The sequence below is a fragment of the Nerophis lumbriciformis genome, linkage group LG35 (genome assembly GCF_033978685.3).
Source record: "Nerophis lumbriciformis linkage group LG35, RoL_Nlum_v2.1, whole genome shotgun sequence".
In the NCBI taxonomy this organism is placed as follows: domain Eukaryota; kingdom Metazoa; phylum Chordata; class Actinopteri; order Syngnathiformes; family Syngnathidae; genus Nerophis; species Nerophis lumbriciformis.
The window spans coordinates 24,196,550-24,222,452 of NC_084582.2; the positions used below are offsets into that span (position 1 = coordinate 24,196,550).

At 40.5% G+C, this 25,903-nt stretch overlaps 1 protein-coding gene across 5 annotated transcripts in view; it reads left to right on the top strand.

The window, feature by feature from the left end:
• fgf12a (fibroblast growth factor 12a) overlaps positions 1-25,903 on the top strand; it is a 97,756-nt gene that overhangs the window by 38,465 nt on the left and 33,388 nt on the right. For 3 of the 5 annotated variants that reach the window (XM_061927741.2, XM_061927739.2, XM_061927740.2), the window contains 2 exons: positions 586-696; positions 23,837-23,940. In XM_061927741.2, coding sequence (XP_061783725.1) covers positions 586-696; positions 23,837-23,940 — 215 coding nt within the window. The remainder of the gene's footprint in view (positions 1-585; positions 697-23,836; positions 23,941-25,903) is intronic. The other 2 variants (XM_072912320.1, XM_061927742.2) reach the window with 2 other exon arrangements.

The following is a 25,903-nucleotide window of genomic DNA, read 5'->3' on the forward strand; positions in this document are numbered from 1 at the left end:
TAACCTGATCTCTGTTCCCCCAATTCTGCTTCCCTGAAGCTTTGAGAGCTTTCAGCAGCACCCTGGCGAGGCACCAGATGACACAGACCCAAAGTTGGAGGTCGGTTCAGGGTTATTGTAATGAGAAAAAAAAAACCTCTGGAAACTTTTCGATTAAAAACCGCCCGGGAAGAAATCCGTCGTTCAACCTTGCTTGTTCAATCTCCGTGTTCAAAATAAGTGAACTCTAAATAATGTGCATGTAGTGGTTCTGCAAAGATGCAATATTCCTAGGGATCAATATTAGTGACAGTGTTATTGATTGCCAACAGTAAGTAGGAGGGCGGATTGTGAATACAAATGGATGCCCTATTTCCATTTAATGTATTCCTAACATATTATGTTTTTATTTGGTGCCAGCCTCCACTACAAATGTATTTTATTGTGGTCATTGAAATCCAAACATCCATTCTAGTCTGACAAATGATTTGTGTGTTTCTGGCTTGGCCCAATGTGTGTGCGTGCGTGCGTGTGTGTGTGTGTGTGCGTGCGTGCGTGTGTGTGTGTGTGTGTGTGTGTGTGTGTGTGTGTGTGTGTGTGTTACAGAGCCACAGCTGAAAGGCATCGTGACACGACTGTTCAGCCAGCAGGGCTTCTACCTGCAGATGCAGCCGGACGGAACCATCGATGGCAGCAAGGACGAGAACAGCGACAACAGTGAGTGCTGGCTGTATGCATTAATCATGATGTGTCCTGCATCTCATTATGTTTATCTCATATTTTCATGAAGTGCGTATTCGCAGAAGTGAGAAGGTCTTACAGCATAGGACAAGGAACCGTGGTTTATCTTGTTTGGGAATTTTGTGCACAATCCCTTTGTGAGACAAGAACACACATTTCCTTTTTTTGTGCATTTTAATAGTAAAAAAAAACTACTAGTGCGAGGCGACTACTATGCAAGTCATGGGTTTTTATCTATTCTGCCTTAGGCCTCCAACATTTTATATACTCTACATGTTGCAGGCACATTTTGGTCATTTTAAACAATACTGTAACTTCTTTCTAGAGATGTCCGATAATGGCTTTTTTGCCGATATCCGATATTCCGATATTGTCCAACTCTTAATTACCGATATTACCGATATTTACAGTCATGGAATTAACACATTATTATGCCTAATTTTGTTGTGATGCCCTGCTGGATGCATTAAACAATGTAACAAGGTTTTCAAAAATAAATCAACTCAAGTTATGGAAAAAAATACCAACATGGCACTGCTATATTTATTATTGAAGTCACAAAGTGCATTATTTTTTTTAACATGCCTCAAAACAACAGTTTGGAATTTGGGACATGCTCTCCCTGAGAGAGCATGAGGAGGTTGAGGTGGGCGGGGTTGAAGTTGGGGGTGGGGGTAGCGGGGGGTGTATATTGTAGCATCCCGGAAGAGTTAGTGCTGCAAGGGGTTCTGGGTATTTGTTCTGTTGTGTTACGGTGCAGATGTTCTCCCGAAATGTGTTTGTCATTCTTGTTTGGTGTGGGTTCATAGTGTGGCGCATATTTGTAACAGTGTTAAAGTTGTTTGTACGGCCACCCTCAGTGTGACCTGTATGCCTGTTGACCAAGTATGCCTTGCATTGTGTGTGAAAAGCCGTAGATATTATGTGACTGGGCTGGCACGCAAAGGCAGTGCCTTTAAGGTTTATTGGCGCTCTGTACTTCTCCCTATGTCAGTGCACACAGCGGCGTTTTAAAAAGTAATACATTTTACTTTTTGAAACCGATACCGATAATTTTGAAACCGATAATTTTGGATATTACATTTTAAAGCATTTATCTCTACTTCTTTCCTTGACGCATTGATTTTAAACACAACAACAACAAAGAGAGCACATTCTATGTTTGCTACCACTTATCACACAGTACTATTGCTAAACATTTGAAATAAGATTATAAAACAGACATTTACAATCATTACTAGGGATGCTGACTTGATGGGATGGTTGTATCTTTTAGACCTATGCTCTCCTTCAGCTGGTAAATTCAAAAGTATCCTTACTCCTCAGATGAAAAATTCTAGGAGGAAACAAGCATCTTCCCAGCAATGTTGTCTGGTTTGATGCTGCATTCCATTTGTTGAGAAGAAGTTGACAGAGAGCAAGTATCTACTGCTTCAGTAGGTCGGGATTTTCCGTAGAGTGTGGGATTTCAAAGTTGACCAACTTCTCGGCTTGGTGCCACAATCTTCTAATGTACAGGTGAGAGGCATGATTTATACCCTAGACAGCATTAACCTTGACAAACTCAAAGGTGATACAGCAGCATCAGAAGATGCTCAGTTAGCTAAAGTAGCATACCTCTTGATAGTGGCTGGAGAAGCAGTGTGAGCATGGCACTGTGTCACTACGCCAGGGAGTAGTCGTTGTAGATTGTTAAATGTAATGTTGTTGGTGGTTTTTTTTAAAGGGTTTTATAGGCAAAATAGATGAATCACCATTACCTGCATTTTTAACCGCATCTTACTAGCAGTTTTTTATACGCCTGCACCAAAATTAAACTTTTTGGCCGAAACCAAAAATGACAAAACCAAGGCTGAAATAAATGAAGCCATTAAATATATCCATTGCATTTATGGTAGTGACTGTGTACTAACCTCACTAAAATCAAGGTCTTCAATTGCACACAATAATATTTATCCTTCAAATATTAAAACTATTTATACAACACACATTTACCACTCGTATTCCAACAATATAACATAATATATTGTATAATAATGATAATGAATAGGCCAAATACTAAATGGCACAAGAGACAGAGCCGTCGCGCTCCAAAGAAGAAGTCTACAGGGAAGCATAGAGTGGATACTGATTCGCTCATTCAGCCTCAGACAGATAGTCCAATCACAGCAGCTACGCCAGCCCGCTATCTATACACTCGTACAGACCAGCATCCAACTGTCTAGTTTCGCAGCAACATTCCTGTTTCGGTGATTAAAGTATTTCATGAGAGAACACGGCGAATAGAAAAGGACAGGTGTGTTCTTGTCTCACATAGGGATTGTGGATGACAGGCAAAATTCCCCCAAAAGTGCATTTTTCTTTTAAGGATTAGGGGCCGGATTTACTCGAGGCCTGCATGTACTAAATCATGTACAAACTTGATAGCACACGCAAAGCTGATCTACTAAACGTGTGCAAAGTGAGCTGCATCTGTTAAGTGAGCAGAATAAGGGGTGCAATCCATTTTGCGTCTTCGTCTTCATTATTTTGCAAAATATATGCCAATCATCCAAACGCCCACAATACTGGGAGGAGAAGATGTAAATATAATTATTTAGCACGGGTAATGTGGTTTATCAACACTCACCACCTTCTTGCGAGCACTGTTCAGCGTTTTATTTAGCACGTGTGGTAAGGTTGTGCAAACTGACAGTTCCAGGATCAGTGCTTGCGCTGCACAGACAGACGAGAATCCTCGCTCCCACGTGTGTGTGTCAACATTTTGGACGGTCAGAAATAAAACATATTAGACACATTGCCTATTCAGCTACATCATTTTATAACTTTATAGTTGCTATATCATTTAAGGACTTCAATAAAACCAATTCCGTGAATGCGTTTTGGTGTTATTTAAAACATTTTTAATGACCTTTGTTTATTTCACATAGAATATATATATATATTATTAAAACATTTCTTAAATGGAAAAAAAAACTTCTTTAAGAATTAATTTTTTTCTGTCTCCAATGAGCCTTTGGTGTCAATGTAGATGCACTGCACGACTGCTTTTAAAATGCCCATAAAAAGTGGTAGATGTCTCCTGCATGTTTGAAAACATTACAAAATGCCACAGGTAGGAGCAGGACAGTACACACAAAATCCTCATTTAAATAAGGCTTTAAATTTGCACACAGTCTTAGTCGCCCACTAATAGTACATGCTATTTTATAGATTGCACACGCTGTTTACCGCGTGGTATTTGGATCTTAGTAAATCAAGCCCTAAGTCTTTTAAAGTTCAGTTATACATTTGTTAACTTATTTTTAGACTTGAATGACACTTACTTAAAACTTTGCCCATATAATTTTGAAAGGTTTTGTAAGTTTGATTACAATACTTCAAATTCAATAGATTCTAATGAGAAAACCTCAACCCACTATCTTCTCTGAACAGAAAGTGTAAGAGGCTCCACTGCACAGGCTTTTGTTTTGGAGGCGGAGAAGAATAAATGAAACAATATGTCAGTGATGCTCTCCTCGTCTGGAGTGAAGCCAAACAAGGAACCCATCATGATTTTTCTTGTCTGAAAACATCTTGCCAAAGCTTCTAGATCCCTTGCAGCCTTCTAGTGGAACGAACAAGCTCTCTCTGTCGTTGGTGCAATGTTTTACAAGGATAGTGAGAACCTTTTATATATTATTGTCAAAGCAGGGTGTTGAGAAGTAAAATGGTGAGTGCAAAAAGTGGAAAGAGAGTTCAGCAAAAAAAACATTCCTAAAGACACTTTCATTCTGTGCCCTTGGAATCCATTTCCATTTTGGGGCATGAGTTGTATCCTAAAGGTTTTTGTAGTAAGTTGAGGGCTTCCCTGCCTGAAAGTAATCCTCTTGTGAAGCAGCGATGTCAGTCCAGAGATGAACGGCCGCGGTGAATAATTCAGCCGCATGAAACTAAAAATACCATCCTTCTCCGTTTGTACCCAATAAATAATTCTCCATACGTGATGCCGCAAGCTCAGACAGTTCGACAGGAGACACAAAAAAGAAAGAAGAGGGGGAAGATCAAATGAGTTCAGCATTCACATCCAACACCAATGTATTGATTGGGATTATTTGAATAATAGATTACCCTCCTCGCATTGAACCATGCTCCTCTATGACCTGCAACAGCACATGGAAACAGTCATTTATTTTTGGAGGGAGGTTCTGCAAAATCAATGACCCTGAGGGTCATTCAGGTTGTACTGGCACCTTTTTTTTTAATTATTTGCTGTATTTTAAGAGTATGACCTGACTGCAAGGCATAATTTTAAAATGTATAGTAACCAGTATGCTACATGGCGCCTCTAATAGAGCTCTAAATATCCGGCCTGCTAACACTGTAACCTTATTCTATTAATTTACACCCATGTTCAGATCAGAGATGTTATTAACTCTGTACATGCAACTCAAATATATTCCTGCTTATGACACCAGTCTGATGCTTGCAGGTGATGGATTGAATGAAACACAAATAACTAGACCACTTGTTTCAACGCACGCATGACGCAGTCATATTTGACCTAGTTAGACCAGTAGTTCAGTCGATGACGTCTCGGCACCCTGACTTGTCTACATTTCAAGAGGATCCCCTGCTGGCCCCACTTAGGACTGGACTCTTACATTATTAACCGTATCCACAGACATCCATTGCACCGGTCACCCAAGGTGGGGATGGGTGGGGGGTCCCCACATCTGCAGTCCTTTCCAGGGTTTCACGTTGTTCCCATTGGTTTGAGTTTTTTCTTGCCCTGATGGGGGATCTGGACCGAGGATGTAGTTGTGGCTTGTGCAGCCCTTTTGAGACACTTAGGCTTTATACGTCAACTTTGATTGATTGATTGATTCTCAAACCTTTTTCCACCTCAGAAAACACTTGGCTCTCCAAGTACCACCATAACAACACTAAAATACAGGAGCGCAGTAGGCCTAAGTTTTCATTAAAAACAAGGCAGAGGTTTTATTTAACAATTGTATTCATTTATTTAATTGGATTTATTTAACAATTGCAATAACTACTGAGCATCATGGATAATGCCAGTCACCCTCCGCATACTGTTAATATTAGTAGCCAGAGGAGCATGTTCAGTGCTAGACTGCTTCATCCCAAGTGCAGGACTAATAGACTAAAAAAATCCTTTGGCCCACAGGCCATCAGACTGTACAACTCCTCTCTGGGGGGGGTGGGGGGGATACTAGGATGACAGGGGATGCAAAACAATAACAATACTGAAATAAACTGCAACAAAAAACAGTGCAATTAACAGTGCAATACATTTTCATAACATGGTCACTACTGCCTAGTTTCTCTTGTTATATTCTTATTTTTACTGTTATATTTTTATTCTTATTGTTGCTTTTTCTTTTTCTTTTTATTGTTATATTTTCTATTTTATTTCCATTTATACTCCCATTATTTTATTTTTATTTTTTAAATTCTAACTCAATTCTGTACACTGCTGCTGGAATTAAAATTTTCCTGAGGGAACTCTCCTGAAGGAATCAATAAAGTACTATCTATCTATCTATCTATCTATCTATCTATCTATCTATGGAATATTTTTGGCTACTATAACATCACACACAGTTTGAACAGTAACAGTCACTACTTTTCCATGCACTAAATGAGTCTGATTTCTCAAATACTTCTGTTTGTTGTATTTTCACACCTACGTGTACAGTCCAAGTCTCCATGCACTTTCTCTAATGTGACTATTGGTCATATGCCATGTGCCTCCCATACACTGGGGGGCACTATTTCATTTTAGTGCGGATACATTAATTCCTTTTCCGGTTGACCAATGACGTCACACTAGCGATCTGCGGATCCTTACAACTTGATTTAAGTGATGTCCGCTGTAATATTGGCACATATTACAAATATTAGGTATCTAATGGTTATGCTGATGTTAAATAGCAGACAACATCAAGAAATAATGTTGGATTGTGCTACCAACATGACGCTACTACCAAGCGGATGCAGGTTCGAAACAAGGACAGACCGGCGGAAGAGTTTTTTTGAAGGAATTTTTGGACGAAAACCAGGGAAACAAAACTTTTGAATGTCTCAGAGTTCATTCAAAAGGCTCTGTGGGTTGATGGAAGGAGTTTTAAATGTGAAGGAAAAGAGCGTTGTTGACAGTGTTTCCCACAGGACAGGCATCTATTTGTGGTGGTGTGGTCGGGGAGTGGGGGGTGGCGGCGGCAGCGGCGATGACCAAGAAGAACGCGGAGTTGGAATATAATTACAACACTTTATGTACATATTTATATACAGATTTGAACAATTAGTTATTCACTGAAATATATTTATTAATTGTGGTTCTTACAAAAAATATATCTTATAAAATATAAAAGCTAAAATGTCTCTTAAAGCTCTGCCCCTTTAATTAGTGCATACTAAATAATTTAACTTTAGCCTACTACTACAACCATATTATTTACCAGCATCATAAAGTGAAACAGAGGCAGAAGTGTCCTGCCACAGTCAGTCAACCTCCTCCTCCTCCTCCTTCTCCTCCTGCTGCTGCTGAACAGATCGCACTGGAGCTAGTCGCTCTATGTTTTGTCGTGGTCCTCTCTATAAGGCACATAAGAATATAAAATAGGACCCTTTTCATGAGAAAAGTGCATTTCTGATCTGACCCTGCTTTATTTTTCAGTGTTTGCTGAGTCTCACCTGTTGCCTCCGCCCTAGCTGGCTCTACATGCTGCCTGTCTTCCTCCTCTCCTACAACATCTCCCTGCCTACTTACCGTATTTTCCGCACCATAAGGCGCCCTGGGTTAAAAGCCGCGCCTTCAATGAACGGCATATTTCAAAACTTTGTCCACCTATAAGCCGCCCGGTGTTGTAAGCCGCATCTAACTGCGCTAAAGGAATGTCAAAAAAACAGTCAGATAGGTCAGTCAAACTTTAATAATATATTAAAAACCAGCGTTCTAACAACTCTGTTCACTCCCAAAATGTACGCAAATGTGCAATCACAAACATACGTATATCAACATGGACAGAGCTGCGTGAAAAAAGCCACCCGGCCTCTTCGCGTAAACTTAAACTTACCTTAACCACTCGCTCATCTTTTCTTCATCCATCCCTTCGAGTTAGCTTTTATGATGACGCCGGCTGGAAAGGTCTCTTTTGGCAAGGTCTTCCTTTTGAATATCACCATGGGTGGAAGTTTCATTAGCATGGCAAGCTAGAACCGCAGTGAAGGATGACTTCTCATTCCCTGTGGTGCGAATATTCACCGTACGTGCTCCCGTTCCACAGTGCGGTTCACAGGAATATCAGTTGCTGTGAAATACGGTAGTAATCCGTGTGCGGATGGAGAGATTGCGTCTTTTCATGAACCGGATCCTTGTCGCTTTGTAGGAGCCATTTTGTGGTCTTTACAGATGTAAACACACAAAGGAAATGAAACGTACGGTGATATCCGCGCGCTTTTTCTTCTTCTACGCGGGCGGGTGGTTGCTTACAGTAGAAGAAGAAGCGCTTCCTGTTCTATGGGGGCGGGTGCTTACCTTGGCGGTTGCTTGCGTAGAAGAAGAAGCGCTTCCTGTTCTACCGGGAAAAAAGATGGCGGCTGTTTACCGAAGTTGCGAGACCGAAACTTTATGAAAATGAATCTTAATATTTATCCATATATAAAGCGCACCGGGTTAAAAGCCGCACTGTCAGCTTTTGAGTAAATTTGTGGTTTTTAGGTGCGGCTAATAGTGCGGAAAATACGGTACTATCCCTTCCTCCTCGCCCTCTCTTACTGCCTCAGCTGCGGCACTAGTTGAAGCCTGGAAGTATTGGAAGCAAATTAATTTTCACTTTCCTTATGAGATTTCTAAGTGTCTACACCGTTTTGATAATACCTCCTGTGGTCCGGACTGTAGGCCTACCTCCTCTCCAAGTCGAGAAAATATTTTTCTGTACTCATCTGTGTGAAGGAGTGAACATCCAACATTAGAATGTATTACTAACGAGCAGAACCGCTCTATGTACAGTAACCTTAAGCGGCAGCAGCTCAACACATGCAGGGTTCAACGTTAAGATTTTTTTCTACTTGCCCGACTTCTCAAATCTACTTGCCCCAATATTTTTACTTGTCCTGTCTAGGTTTTTTTCTGGCTGTGTAGTGCTCATGGCTTATATCTTACTAAAATCCTTCCCGTTGACTATTTACAACACTACACAGTATTTATTATTATTATTATTATTATTATCTATAATTACATTTAAATGGCATTGCATACATGTAAAATTAAATGCTATTTCACATTATTTGACCAGTAGCAGTTACACCCATCTGAACAGGTCAGCCACCTGTTTAAAGCCCGATCACAGTTGAAATTTTGAAATGAAGGGCCTTTAATGGCCAAAACATTAACCTGGACAACATTTTAACAGCTGGTTGGCTCAGATTGTATTCTTTTCATTGCATTCACATGCTGCAGTGGACATTGGACAATTTAGCTTCAGTATTAATGCAGTATCTGAAGCACCGTCTCCACGTGTGTTTATTGACAACAGGATTATACCCTGGACACGTTAGCTCGTCGGTATGGTAACAGGTGATTGTTACTGTGTGCGTCTGCCCCGGCCCCCGAGTCAAACAGCGGCGGTGTTAATGAAGCAGCGTCAGGCTGCTCACCGTCAGTGAAACGCTCGGTGAAATCGTGGATTAACGTTAAATATATGACGAGCCGCGAGCGATGCAGCTATAACATATCTCACCTGGTAGAGCACCCGCTGCGGCAACCCAGTTCGATCCCACCTGACAGTCGCTTGGCTCCGCGTCAATCCCCCCTCTCACCCTCTCTCACCCCTCCCCCGTCTCTCTCCCGCTGTCCTTTCAAAATAAATGCATTCAAATCCCGAAAATAAATATTAAGAAAATCCGAGTCGGTGCTACACACTGCACAGATTCGGACCACTTTTGAACTTGTTTGCCAAGAGGCCTTACCCTCGTATTTTGATCCGGTCAGTCCGTTCTTCTTTTACTTCGTCGTCGTCGTCTTCTTCTTCTTCTTCTGGCCCACCAGGTGAATTAAGTGCTATTGGCGGAGTTACAATGCATAGTAGGCTACCGCCACCTACTGCACCGGAGTTGTAACTACAAGCTACATTCACAGACAGAGTCCCATTGCTTTTATGAACGGTCGAGCGAGTCAAAAGCCGAAAAATCTATTTGTGGCGGACGTAATTATTTCGTGGCGGGCCGCCACAAATAAATGAATGTGTGGGAAACAGTGGGTGATATCCAGAGGAAGGTTGCCATTGTTCTGGACTATCTTGCCCATTGTGCGGAACATGAATCAGTTTGGAGTGCACAAATGCAGCGTTTGTGTACGCTGTATTATTCACCTTTAATATACCTGTTCTAATACCGTTTGAAAGTCCAAATTAAGTTGGCATTTTACATTTCCTTAGCTACCTTCTGAAATAAATCTCAGATTCTTTTTTTCCTACCATCGATGCACTTGAAAATGTTCTGTTCTTTTAATTGACAGTCTCCTCTTCATCACAATTGTTGCTATGATTTTATTGAATGGTATCTGTTTCTGGGTTGTATCCCGCACGTTGAGACTGGTGCAAGTGTGATACCAAGTGTCCTCTACGGCACTGGTCCCCAACCTTTTTGTAGCTGCGGACCGGTCAACGCTAGAAAATTTGTCCCGCGGGTGGGGGGTGGGGGGATATTTTTATTTTTTATTTTAATTTTTTTATAAAGAAATACAATCATGTGTGCTTACGGACTGTATCCCTGCAGACTGTATTGATATACAGTGATATATAGTGTATACATTGTGTTTTTATGTTAAAGTTAAAGTTAAAAGTTAAAGTACCAATGATTGTCACACACACACTAGGTGTGGCGAAATTATTCTCTGCATTTGACCCATCACCCTTGATCACCCCCTGGGAGGTGAGGGGAGCAGTGGGCAGCAGCGGTGGCTGCGCCCGGGAATCATTTTGGTGATTTAACCCCCAATTCCAACCCTTGATGCTGAGTGCCAAGCAGGGAGGTAATGGGTCCCATTTTTATAGTCTTTGGTATGACTGATTTAATTAAAAAAAATAAAAAAACATTTTTTTTTTTTTTTCTTGTGCGGCCCGGTACCAATCGGTTCGCAGACCGGTACCGGGCCGCGGCCCGGTGGTTGGGGACCACTGCTCTACGGCCACAAACAAACACTCGCGAGATCTGGTTCCCAATCGCATAATCCGGGTGTGTTAGTCCCACTTTTCAAAAACCAGACACGATCAGATTAAGGTGTTTCCATGGGCCGTAGGAGGCTTATTTAGAACCAAACTATTTGACAAATCGGACTAATTTTGTGCATGGACACGTACTGAGTGTGTTTAAATATTCAATTAAGTGATTCTATGGCGTACCACCAGTGGTTCAAATACCACAGTTTGAGAATCACTGATCTAGATGTTATGTGAGATGCACAGAGAATGTCTGGGGTTTATGGAGTTGTTTCATCTACCTCAGTGTTTCTAAATACCTCTGTGTTAAAAATGTTGAGGGTGAGAATTAAAAAAAAAAAGTGGTAGTACCTAAAGTTAGTGATGTAATATTCAAGCGTTGGTTGCACCATTTCCTTCTCCCCTCCACATTTAGGTGTCCCTGTAAAGATGCATGAAGCCAATTCAAGTAAGGTTGATTTTAAAACAGAGTGTGGAACACAACACATACTGACTCATCTTTAGGGATGTGTATCCTTTACATTTGAACCGATACTAGTACAAAATCGGTACTTTAAAACCAGTGCCGGTTAAAAAGTGGAAAGTAATATTAACAGAAGCGCTTTTCTAAAAATCCTGACACATTTCCATAAACAATAACAGTAGAATTGATAGAAAAATAACAGTTGTTTGCTTACAAAACAGAAAACAAAAGCAGATGTTTGTAAAAAAAAACAAACAGTGACTTTTTTATTTTTATGGGATTTTGTGAAATTCAAGTTGAATGGACCAGTAATTTATAGAAATGAAACATTAACTATGTAATACATTCAAAAATAAGAAATACAATTGCTTGTGTTATGTTTAATGCTCATAATTCCGAGCATGGGTAAATGCAATCTTGCTCGCCGTAATCTTAAATGGTGCATCATGAGGAAGTGTTGTTGTTGTTGTGGCTCCTGGCTTGCATATGAGGGCTGCTGTTGGCATGTTAAGGTCGGCAATAACGTTTAAAAAGAGCCTCAGACTCTGTGTGCTTCTATCGAGACGCTACATTACTTCAATTATGTTACCGTATTTTTCAGACCCGAGGGCGCACTAGATTATAAGGCGCACTGTCGATGAACGGGTCTATTTTCATACAAAAAGCACACCAATTATAAGGCACATTAAGGAGGTCATATTATGATTTTTTTTCTACATTTAAAACACTTCCTTGTGGTCTACATAACATGTAATGGTGGTTCTTTGGTCAAAATGTTGCATAGTTAATGTTTTACACACCATCTTCAAGTCGCTTTCTGACCGTCTCTTCTGGATGTACCGTTTTGTGGGCGGTCTTATTCACATGCCTCCACTTCGACAGCATCTTCTCCCCGTCATCTTTGTTGTACTGGTAGTTTTTAGCGCTTCCATAGCGAGTCTACTGACAGATACAAGTTAGAACTGTACGCTACTTTGCATGAGAAATGGCAACAGCGGAGGATGAATGGCCCACAACAAGAAGATAGAGAAAAAGAAAGAGCTTATTGACTACGGTGCAGATGACAATGGCGTACATTTGCGGGACTTGTGCAGATACCAAACACACATCAGCAAGTACCAATAGGTAAGAAAAGTTGATTTTGCATAATATTGCGAAACAAAACGCCAGATAATGTGTCTCTTAATAGGTGCCATTTTTGGTTCCTTAGCCACACACCATAATAGTAACGTGCGTCGAAGCACAGTACGTCTGACTATGGTAGCTGTAATGCTCCGTGTTCCATCAAGCAATGTGGCTTCGTAGCTTAGCAAAGTCATACTAAAACATTTTGACAGATTTTTGAGCAACGTGTGTAATGTTCTATTTTGTCAATGAAACATCAAAGTTTTGGTCTTGCTTGCTAGCATAATTTATTGAACAGGCGTCAACCTGCAATCCACACATATCAATCATCCATCCATCCATCCATTTTGTACCGCTTAATCCCTTCGGGGTCGCGGGGGGCGCTGGAGCCTATCTCAGCTACAATCGGGCGGAAGGCGGGGTACACCCTGGACAAGTCGCCACCTCATCGCAGGGCCAACACAGATAGACAGACAACATTCACACTCACATTCACACACTAGGGCCAATTTAGTGTTGCCAATCAACCTATCCCCAGGTGCATGTCTTTGGAGGTGGGAGGAAGCCGGAGTACCCGGAGGGAACCCACGCAGTCACGGGGAGGACATGCCAACTCCACACAGAAAGATCCCGAGCCTGGGATTGAACCCAAGACTACTCAGGACCTTCGTATTGTGAGGCAGATGCACTAACCCCTCTGCCACCGTGCTGCCCTATATATATATCAATCAATCAATGTTTATTTATATAGCCCTAAATCACAAGTGTCTCAAAGGGCTGCACAAGCCACAACGACATCCTCGGTACAGAACCCACATAAGGGCAAGGAAAAACTCCCCCTAGTGGGACGTCGATGTGAATGACTATGAGAAACCTTGGAGAGGACCGCATATGTGGGTAACCCTCCCCCCCTTCTCGGGGAGACCGAATGCAATGGATGACGAGTGGGTCTGACATAATATTGTGAGAGTCCAGTCCATCGTGGATCCAACATAATAGTAAGAGTCCAGTCCATAGTGGGGCCAGCAGGAAACCATCTTATGTGTGACTGCCATCTATTGGTCAGACTTATCATTACACCATGTACCAAATAAAATTGCTTTGAGGTCGGTAAGCACAACTAGAATTAATACGTACATTAGGCGCACCAGGTTATGAGGCGCACTGTCTAGTTTTGAAGAAATTAAAGGATTTTAGGTGCGCCTTATTGTTAGAAAAATATGGTACTTGTTGAATATCACATTCAAGCACTTGTTTGAGGAGGCTGGTTCTGCTTTTATTTACCACCTAAATGGGTAACCGATAGCTTTTCACCGGGGCCATTGTGGAACCGGGTTTCAGTACCCATCCCTAATCACCCTAAAGTTACCCTTTGTGGTGAGTATACCACTCATATTCAACCATTTCCCTGTAACCTTTCAAGGTACACTGCTATAAAACTTGGTTCAAATATATAGTAGTCAGTGTACAGCTGCTGCACTGGTCACTGGATTGATAGCCTGGGCTTTTAGCCTAGTGGCTCTCAATCAGTGGGGATTGTTGTCAGGACATGTCTGTCTACTATTTCTAATGGCTTGAGCTGGCAGCCTGTTCATTAGTCACTGAGCTAGAAGCGCGTGTGTCATTCAAGCATGAATAAAGGCAAGTATTGCAACGGTATAAGTCTCTGAAATGTGAGAAGTGTACACACTTTTGGGTGTTTTGTTGCATAACATCAACATTCCACAACTGTATGTTTATTTAGAACACAGGGTCCAAATAACTGGAACACTAGCTTTTGCAAACTGTATCCTAATACGCAGTGTCCTTCTACGGCAAGCCTTCTTGCAGACATGTTTGAAAAGAGGGAATTGCGAGGGATACTGAACAGAAGTGCAAGAGAGGCACAGGCAGCCATCAGAGTGACAAATTGTGGCCGTGTAGGACAGGGAATGGAGTTTTTAGTGAGAACAGACAGAGGGTAACCAAGGGAGACCAGTACATATAAGCCATTCAAAGGCCCCAGAGTCTTTCATTTAGACTGGCATTATGGCTTTTGTAATGCCTGTGCCTCAAGGGTACATTACTGCAACAGTTGCCCGTGTCAATCAGCTGCATCAGTGGCCCAGGCGGGACGGATTTCAGCCATCCACGGTCAGGAGCAAAAGTCGATATTTATTGAGCGAAATCCAATCTCCTCGGAGGACAGTCTTGTGTTGGCACGTTGCCGCCGGCTTTATCCGATAGTACCCATCACCACTTGCTAACGATCATCATGCCCAACAATACAGGAAATCTGCAGTGCATAGACCAGGGGTGTTAAACGTACGGCCCGCGGGCCTGATAAAGAACAGGTTAAATCCGGCCTGCAAAATGAGTTTGCTAAGTATAAAAAATGAACTGCAATTTTTTCATGATATAAACGGCTGTTCTTAATGTGTCCACTGGATGTCGCAATAGCAGTGTAACCCACATCACACTGTTTAAGATGCAAGTCATCTGACTTTAAGAGCCCTCTGGATTGGCTGCCGCTACTCCAATCAGTGCAGGTGCAAGCAATTAGAGCTGCTCCTGTTGAAGTTGGCAGCAGACTAATGCTGTAGCGACGCACATTACCTTTTTAAAAAAATTAAAATTGTCCACTCAACAGATCAAATAACAAAACAGTAAGATGTAAAGACTTAAGTCATCATGACCATCATCTTTCAAGTAGTTAGAGTTCTGTGCAGTGCTTACAATTGGTGGACGGCACGATGCGCACACTGAACTCCTTTGTAAAGATGTGTGTTTCTACATTTGTTGTTCGTTCTATTTTATTTTATGCTTAAATCTAGCATGTTCACATTGGTTAAGTTTATAGTTATGTTACCTTTAATTTAGCTATTATGGTGTCAATTGTTTTGTTTATATCATCATTGTAATATTTGAATGATGATAAATGAATGTGTTGTGGCAGTTGTGGATGTCACCAATGCAACGGTTTGAGGAAACACTCGGTTGCTTTTCCAAACATGTCTTTAATGGTGAACTGCCAACATGATAATGCTAAACAGGAAGTGCTTAAAGTTGAATGGCTTTGTAAAAATACTGTTAGTTGATTGTGTTCTTCATGGTGTTTTGAAAATGCACCAGTTCTTTCCTCAGAATTTTCAACTAAGAGGATAATTTGTAATGTGTAATGCTTGGCTCTATTTTTGGCCGAAGCAAGACAAAGAAAACAAGTTTGAAGTTGTCTTTATTTTTAAATGATTATGACCAGTCCGGCCCGCGTGGGAATAGATTTTCCTCCATGCGGCCCCTGAGCTTAAATGAGTTGGACACCCCTGGCATAGAGAAGGTTTCTCCATGCGGAAGCAGAGCCCATGAAAGTCACAGTCCTGTCCTGCATTCAGTAGCAGGTAGCACAGAGGTAGCTGTGAATCACAGCTTTAATGAATGGAAAAGAAGCAAATGTGACATTTCCAGATAACCAATGACCTGGATGATGAGAATTTCTAATAATCACCATTTTATCTTTGCCGCCATGAACTTGCTGAAGGAGAGTTGAGGTCATCTTCTTGAGCTACTTCCACTTTGCTGCTTTCTTGAGAATATTCAGATGTGCTGTCATCACTGGGCATCTTGCTGTGATTGATGACAACTCACCATTATGTCATGTTTCCAACGGTTTTACATATTTAGACATGAGTCAATTCTGCTGGTCAGTGTTTTTTATTGCAGCACTCTGGCGCCAATCAGCATTCGTGATAACGCAAGGCGATAAAGGCTGTGAGGCGCCGTGCTTATGTTGCAGACTCAGTCAAATCTGATGAAAGTTATTGTGATAAAGCAGAATAGCTGAATGTTTTCTTGTATTAGTTTGTGCTGATGTATTGGGGTGGATCTTCTTTTGTCTGACACATTCGACAACATAGCATTTCTTTTCTTTATAATTGGTGTATTTTATACACTAAAGCGTTCATAATATAACAATATAAATGTCACTGTATGCAACTTCAGCGGACATTACTTTTTTTTAATCAGTCAATAATAAGCTCCCGTTAGGCAAACAAAGAGGACGATGGTGGAGATGGACTATGTAGAGCAGGGGTGTCAAACTCAAATACAGAGTGGGCCAAAATTTAAAACTGAACAAAGCCGCAGGCCAAGGTTGAACAAATTAACCTTTTTAATAGGGACCCAAACAAGTTTTGCATTAAATATTGAACAAGCAAGGCTTATATAACTTTATAGTGACATGCAAAATCGAGTTTCAAATAATAATAATAATAATTAAAAAATATCAATGGCATATCAAATACAATTTAAATAAAAATGTAATGCCTCTTTTCTATTTGCAGCCTTCTGAGGTAAATATCAACATTAACTTTTTCCACAGGCTAATAAATTTGAAAATAAAATAATCAATAAATCAACCATTCAGGTCTTTAAACTGCTCAGTTTGCAACACACTGATCTAATCTGATGTGCCCAAGCCAGATACCTGCCATCTTTTCTTGGATGCTTGTTCATTAAAGTCGGGGCTCAGGCTTTGAGCTGAAGCAACCCTCATTATGGAACAAAGGTGTTCATCAGTCATTATATCTCGTATTCCACAGTCTTGGGGGCGTGCCTTGCAGGCACTGCTTTTAACGTCCTCTACGAGCTGACGTCACGTTCGCTTTTCATCCCTTCTATCAACGTGCCCGCCCAGTCACAAGATATGAGCGGCTTCTGTACGAACACACAACGTAAATGCAACGCATACTTCATCAACAGCGATAGAGTTTAACCTATAAGCAACTTTAACATTGTTAGAAATATACGCCACACTGTGAATCCACACCAAACAAGAATGACAAACACAATTTGGGAGAACATCCGCACAGTAACACAACATAAACACAACAGAACAAATACCCAGAACCCTTTCCAGCACTAACTCTTCCAGGACGCTGCAATATACACCCCCGCTACCACCAAACCACACAAGCCCCCCCTACCCGCCAGCCACACACCTTCTAGTGTCCCGGAAGAGTTAGTGCTGCAAAGGGTTCTGGGTATTTGTTCTGTTGTGTTTATGTTGTGTTACTGTGCGGATGTTCTCCTGAAATGTGTTTGTCATTCTTGTTTGGTGTGGATTCACAGTGTGGCGTATATTTCTAACAATGTTAAAGTTTTTTATACTTGCACCCTCTGTGTAACCTGTATCGCTGAAGATCAAGTATGCGTTGCATTCACTTCTGTGTGCGTGCCAAAGCCGCGCATATTATGTAACTGAGCCAGCACTCGTTGGACCTGGATGAAAAGGTGACGTTACAATTCTCGGGAGGGACACTGAAATTTGGGAGTCTCCCGGGAGGTTTTAGCAAGTATGAGAAATAGCGATGTACCACGGCACCGCTGTATGTAATCGGCGGGCCAGCTCTAGTGTTAATTTGATATCGCCTCACGGGCCAAGTGAAATTACACGGCGGGCTAAATTTGGCCCGCGGGCCAGAGTTTGTAGAGAGATTCCATGAAACTAAAATACATGTATTTATATAGCCAGTGTGTATATTTATTACAACTGTACACTAGAGGTAGAGAAGTAGACAATAATTGGAGCAAGGCTGTTATTACTGAAATTTAAAACTCATTACGGTATACAGTATACAGGTAAAAGCCAGTAAATTTGAATATTTTGAAAAACTTGATTTATTTCAGTAATTGCATTCAAAAGGTGTAACTTGTACATTATATTTATTCATTGCACACAGACTGATGCATTCAAATGTTTATTTCATTTAATTTTGATGATTTGAAGTGGCAACAAATGAAAATCCAAAATTCCGTGTGTCACAAAATTAGAATATTACTTAAGGCTAATACAAAAAAGGGATTTTTAGAAATGTTGGCCAACTGAAAAGTATGAAAATGAAAAATATGAGCATGTACAATACTCAATACTTGGTTGGAGCTCCTTTTGCCTCAATTATTGCGTTAATGCGGCGTGGCATGGAGTCGATGAGTTTCTGGCACTGCTCAGGTGTTATGAGAGCCCAGGTTGCTCTGATAGTGGCCTTCAACTCTTCTGCGTTTTTGGGTCTGGCATTCTGCATCTTCCTTTTCACAATACCCCACAGATTTTCTATGGGGCTAAGGTCAGGGGAGTTGGCGGGCCAATTTAGAACAGAAATACCATGGTCCGTAAACCAGGCACGGGTAGATTTTGCGCTGTGTGCAGGCGCCAAGTCCTGTTGGAACTTGAAATCTCCATCTCCATAGAGCAGGTCAGCAGCAGGAAGCATGAAGTGCTCTAAAACTTGCTGGTAGACGGCTGCGTTGACCCTGGATCTCAGGAAACAGAGTGGACCGACACCAGCAGATGACATGGCACCCCAAACCATCACTGATGGTGGAAACTTTACACTAGACTTCAGGCAACGTGGATCCTGTGCCTCTCCTGTCTTCCTCCAGACTCTGGGACCTCGATTTCCAAAGGAAATGCAAAATTTGCATGGTTGGGTGATGGTTTGGGGTGCCATGTCATCTGCTGGTGTCGGTCCACTCTGTTTCCTGAGATCCAGGGTCAACGCAGCCGTCTACCAGCAAGTTTTAGAGCACTTCATGCTTCCTGCTGCTGACCTGCTCTATGGAGATGGAGATTTCAAGTTCCAACAGGACTTGGCGCCTGCACACAGCGCAAAATCTACCCGTGCCTGGTTTACGGACCATGGTATTTCTGTTCTAAATTGGCCCGCCAACTCCCCTGACCTTAGCCCCATAGAAAATCTGTGGGGTATTGTGAAAAGGAAGATGCAGAATGCCAGACCCAAAAACGCAGAAGAGTTGAAGGCCACTATCAGAGCAACCTGGGCTCTCATAACACCTGAGCAGTGCCAGAAACTCATCGACTCCATGCCACGCCGCATTAACGCAGTAATTGAGGCAAAAGGAGCTCCAACCAAGTATTGAGTATTGTACATGCTCATATTTTTCATTTTCATACTTTTCAGTTGGCCAACATTTCTAAAAATCCCTTTTTTGTATTAGCCTTAAGTAATATTCTAATTTTGTGACACACGGAATTTTGGATTTTCATTTGTTGCCACTTCAAATCATCAAAATTAAATGAAATAAACATTTGAATGCATCAGTCTGTGTGCAATGAATAAATATAATGTACAAGTTACACCTTTTGAATGCAATTACTGAAATAAATCAAGTTTTTCAAAATATTCTAATTTACTGGCTTTTACCTGTATATCGGGGCGGCGTAGCTCGGTTGGTGGAGCGGCCGTGCCAGCAACTTGCCGTTGTGTCCTTGGGCAAGACACTTTACCCATCTGCTCCCAGTGCCCACCCACACTGGTTTAAATGTAACTTAGATAACGGGTTTCACTATGTAAAGCGCTTTATAAATATAATTCACAAATTCACATAATACCTTATACATGTATTTTTTTGTATATTCTGGGGACATTCAATTATAATTATCTACAAAGTTTCCTCCGCCGCGTGACAGGGCTCTCCCTTAGAGATAGGGTGAGAAGCTCTGTCATCCGGGGGGAGCTCAAAGTAAAGCCGCTGCTCCTCCACATCGAGAGGAGCAAGATGAGGTGGTTCGGGCATCTGGTCAGGATGCCACCCGAACGCCTCCCTAGGGAGGTGTTTAGGGCACGTCCGACCGGTAGGAGGCCACGGGGAAGGCCCAGGACACGTTGGGAAGACTATATATCCCGGCTGGCCTGGGAACGCCTCGGGATCCCCCGGGAGGAGCTGGACAAAGTGGCTGGGGAGAGGGAAGTCTGGGCTTCCCTGCTTAGGCTGCTGCCCCCGCGACCCGACCTCGGATAAGCGGAAGAAGATGGATGGATGGACAAAGCCACACAAGTTTTTGAAAGGCATGAAACAATTCAGGATTTGTTTTACTTTATTTTGCTAAATATTCTAAATAAAAAAATCCTATCAAAAAATGTCAAACATGTTCAGACGTGGCGACATGTTAGGGTGTACCCCGCCTACCGCCCAAATGCAGCTGAGATAGGCTCCAGCACCCCCTGCAACTCCGAAAGGGACAAGCAGTAGAAAATGGATGGATGGATGGATGTTAAGTTTTTTAATTTTTTTATTTTTACACTTTTGGAGGCCTTTTGATCAGATAATGTCACATGTTTAAATCAAATCAAATCAAATCAAATCAACTTTATTTATAGAGCACATTTAAAATTTACCACAGGGGTAGCCAAAGTGCTGTACAATGAGCAGCTTAAAAGATAAAATGAGTACCGAGCAAACACAACACAACACAAACAGAACACGATAAAAAATAAATAATTAAAATAGAATTAATAAAAACATAAAAACATAAAAACAGGATCACAGCAGGTGTATTAAGGGGCGCCATTGAGTAAATGAGTAAAATGACTGTTACAGGGCCGTACGCTTAGCCTTTTCACTAGGAGCACAGGTGCTACTAAAAATATGAGCAATAATTATGAACTGTCCTAAATCACACAATTTTACCAATAAAACTCAAACAATGTCGTCGGCGATCACTCGAAACGAGTATGATTGTCCTCCTGTTGGTGGGATTGCCTTCAGGAGAACGCCTGTGCGTGGAATCTTTTAATGTGGGGAGACTGGTGCACAGACAGCCACCACACTGTCCTTGGCAAAGAGAAGGCCAGGGTCCAATGGCATGGAGACCAAGACAATTTGGGGCCCATCTTTGCTGCAGCCTTCTTCCGCCTTTGTGGAGCTTCTATGCAACCATCATACGCCCACTCCGCCGTTGAACGTACACAGTAACACACTCACACATACTGTACAAACACTAATGCAACAATTGCACATCACTGTCCCACACCTTTTTATAGTGGAGTCATGCTACGTCATGCCATGAACCGAGCTACACATGACTGACATCACATCACACTTTTACTGATCATAATGCTCTTTATGCTAGAATGAGCAGGTTTGCAATGTAGTGAGTCTCCTAGGACCCACACATGGTGATTTGTATCAGTCCTTGGAAAATTCATTGGGACCCCACAAAAAGAGGCTGTTTGCAAACTTTAAGCACATGCCTAGAGGTCGCTAACTTTCCAAAGTATTTAAAGCATCGTATCATATATTATGTACGGCTTTTAGCACGTAACATGCGCACGCACATTAGCTTTGTGTGTTCTAACTTTAGTTATCCTTGACTATATATACTATCATAACAACAACATGATTGCAAATTGTTAGTTGCTTCTCTTGGACTGTTTTTGTACGCGTGCACACGCTCCCTGTGTGTACTGGCGTTACAGATAGCGCTGAGTGACAAGCCTGAAAGCCAAATACATTTATTTTAGGAAGAAAATGAGAATTAATAAGTTGAGAAGTGTACACACTTTTGGGTGTTTTGTTGCATAACATCAACATTCCACAACTGTATGCTTATTTAGAACACAGGGTCCAAATAACTGGAACACTAGCTTTTGCAAACTGTATCCTAATACGCAGTGTCCTTCTATGGCAAGCCTTCTTGCAGACATGTTTGAAAAGAGGGAATTGCAAGCACAAACAATAACATCTGTCTGCGTCTCTGCCGGTGTAATATGATACCTATTTGTTGAATGCAAAACATTATGGCCGTTAGCGAAGAAAAATCCATGAATTAGCCGCACTGTTTTATAAAGCTCCAAAGTTTGTTGGAAACAAGTAGCAGCCTATAGTCCAGGAAAATACTGTAATCACACTTTTGAATTGCATAATTTAAATTAGCTTAAAACATTTTTTTTTTAGACAAATCAGTGTCAGAATGTCATAAAAAAAACATTTTTTAAATGTTTAAAATATGTTTTTTTACTTCTACGTCATTTATTCGCTCAAAACTTGGCAAACAATTGATCTAAAGTTCTGTCAGAGTGTATTTTGTAATCAGTCACCTCACTCATTGTTGTATGCACCTGATCACTGCCTGTATAACAAGCCACGTCCCCTTTCAGGTAACTATCCACAGTTAGGAGAAATAAGCATCTGTGGTCAAAATGAATTTCATGATTAATGTGCGTTTATACATGATTATTGTGGTGATTCACATGAGTTCACTTGTTCATTTTCAAACCAAAGTTCAAATAAAAAAAAACATATGTTGGGAATAATTGTTTAGAGCTAAAGTTTATTGAGAGATTTGAGCAAAAAAAACCTTTTATGTCATATTTGGCTTGGAAGCATTTTTCGGATAACTGCCGGTGTATCGTACACCTGGGAAATAATTCTAAAATTTAACTTGAAAAAAAACCCTCTTAAGAAAAATCATGTAAAAACACAGCATCAGTCATGGCTAAACATACAGTAAAAATGTCCTGGAATGACAAAAAAGTCAGCCTTTGACCCTTAATGTTTTAACAAAAATACCGGTAAAAATATACATATATAGATAATAATAATAATATATTTAATCTCTAATGCACTTGTAATCAGACAGGATCTGAAAGTGCTACAAAGTTGACAACAAGGTGAAGGAGACAGAACATTTGGAGTGCATGAGAAATTGGAAGGAGAACATAGCTTTCTTTGAGTGTAGAACCCAACGCAGCAACTGCAGAACCACTGTTGGAACAAAAGTACAACAGCATTAATGTAACACCCATGAGTTTCACACCAACAGCTGAGGAGCACTACTTTGATTGATGGATTGAAACTTTTATTCGTAGATTGCACAGTACAGTACATATTCCGTACAATTGACCACTAAATGGTAACACCCGAATACGTTTTTCAACTTGTTTACGTTAATCATTTCATGGTAGACATTTTAAAGTGCATGCAGAGCTGCTGAGTGCTGAATACTCATAGTTGAAATGCCGGTACTGCCATTGTGTGGACTTAGTATCATCAGCAGGTTGCCTACAGCCTCAGATAAAAAAAAATGCACCCACTAAAAGCATCCCAGCGTTTAATTGAATAGCAGTATTAATTGGTACTTTCATGGTGTGCTGGATCCATATAGATGGATATAATAGATCAATGTAACAGAATAGTGGTATTAATCGGTACATTTATGGTGTGTTGGATCAATATAGATGGATATAATAGATCAATGTAACAGAATAGAAACATCAAAGCAGCAGAATCACATACTCATTAGTGTATAGGCAGAGATAGTTGCTAATGTTTGGGGACAGCTGACAGTGGTTCCTTCCAATATGCCATCTGTCCCATGACAACTTTTACTACAATGCTCCTCATCTTGTTCTGTTCATGTTACTGGTGTCAGGGCAGCAAGGAGAGAGACTCTCATGTCTACAAGTCCAAACTAAATAGTCCTCTTCTTTTCCTTGTGTTCTCTGTGTGCCCTCCTCACCACCAGCCCTGTTTAATCTTATTCCTGTGGGTCTGAGAGTGGTGGCCATCCAAGGAGTGAAGAGTGGCTTCTACATCGGCATGAACGGCGAGGGCATGCTCTACAGCTCGGTAAGACCCAAACACGTGCATTACCACTTTTTGATTTATCCAGCACACGTTTTGTCTTGTCCTCTTGAATGAATAGCCACCATAAGGAGCCCTTCTGATGGACTGTTATTGTGTTGTTGTGCACCACTTGTCCTCCCACTTTGTTCATCAAGCATGTTTTCATCATTTGAAAGTTCAGGACACATTAAGCTTTTCTGACTCACCGTTGTTTGAGTCCAATGCTTTCAACTTGGAATGAAAATACCGGAAACAAGCTGTTGCCAGGCCCAAATGCGAAAGAAGAAAGGAATTAAGGTTAATACATTACAGCATGTAATATAAATTCCCAGTACTTTGCAAATATGCCCCCCTAGAAGCTTTTTTATAAACTGCATATTTCATAAAGCAGTTGTTCTCAAACTTTTTTCACCAGGTAACACCTCACCTCAGAAAACACTTGGCTCTCCAAGTCCCACCATGATGACAACATTAAATATAGTAGTGTAGTGGACCTAAGTATTCATTAAGTACCACCATAATGACATTGACAACATTAAATATAGTAGTGTAGTAGACCTAAGTATTCATTAAGTACCACCATAATGACAACATTAATATACAGTAGTGTAGTAGACCTAAGTATTCATTAAGTACCACCATAATGACAACATTAATATACAGTAGTGTAGTAGACCTAAGTATTCATTAAATACCACCATAATGACAACATTAAATATAGTAGTGTAGTGGACCTAAGTATTCATTAAGTACCACCATAATGACATTGACAACATTAAATATAGTAGTGTAGTAGACCTAAGTATTCATTAAATACCACCATAATGACAACATTAAATACAGTAGTGTAGTAGACCTAAGTATTCATTAAGTACCACCATAATGACAACATTAAATACAGTAGTGTAGTAGACCTAAGTTTTCATTAAGTACCACCATAACGACAACATTAAAATACAGTTGTGTAGTAGACCTAAGTTTTCATTAAGTACCACCATAACGACAACATTAAAATACAGTTGTGTAGTAGACCTAAGTATTCATTAAGTAATACCATAATGACAACATTAAATACAGTAGTGTAGTAGACCTAAGTATTTATTAAGTACCATCATAATGACAACATTAAAATACAGTAGTGTAGTAGACCTAAGTATTTATTAAGTACCATCATAATGACAACATTAAAATACAGTAGTGTAGTAGACCTAAGTATTTATTAAGTACCATCATAATGACAACATTAAAATACAGTAGTGTAGTAGACCTAAATACTCATTAAGTACCACTATAATGACAAAATTAAAATACAGTAGTGTAGTAGACCTAAGTATTTATTAAGTACCACCATAATGACAACATTAAATACGGACAAACATATTTTTTTACACACACACAAATCATAATACGGGCAGACATATTTTATTACACACACTCAAATCATAATACGGACAGACATATTTTTTTTTACACACACACAAATCATAATACGGGCAGACATATTTTTTTACACACACTCAAATCATAATACGGACAGACATATTTTTTTTTACACACACACAAATCATAATACGGTCAGACATATTTTTTTAACACACAGACATATCATAATACTAACAACTTAAAACACAAACACGCGGATCTGTTTACACACACACAGATAGATATACAGACACACACATGGGAATTGGATTACACACACACAGATTGGGATACATGTTTGCAAATAATTTTGCTACAGTAACACTTCCATAGAAAGTATCCAGTAACAAATGTGTTAGGATCAGAAAAATAACAAAACATTTGTCATTCAATCATTATTATACTATTATCAGTATTAATATATGATCTGTTATAAATGATGTACATTTTGTATATTATAATTGTAATGACAAAAACAATTACTATTACACTTTTTCATCCCTTTGAGACAGTTGTGATTAAGGGCTATATAAATAAAATTTGA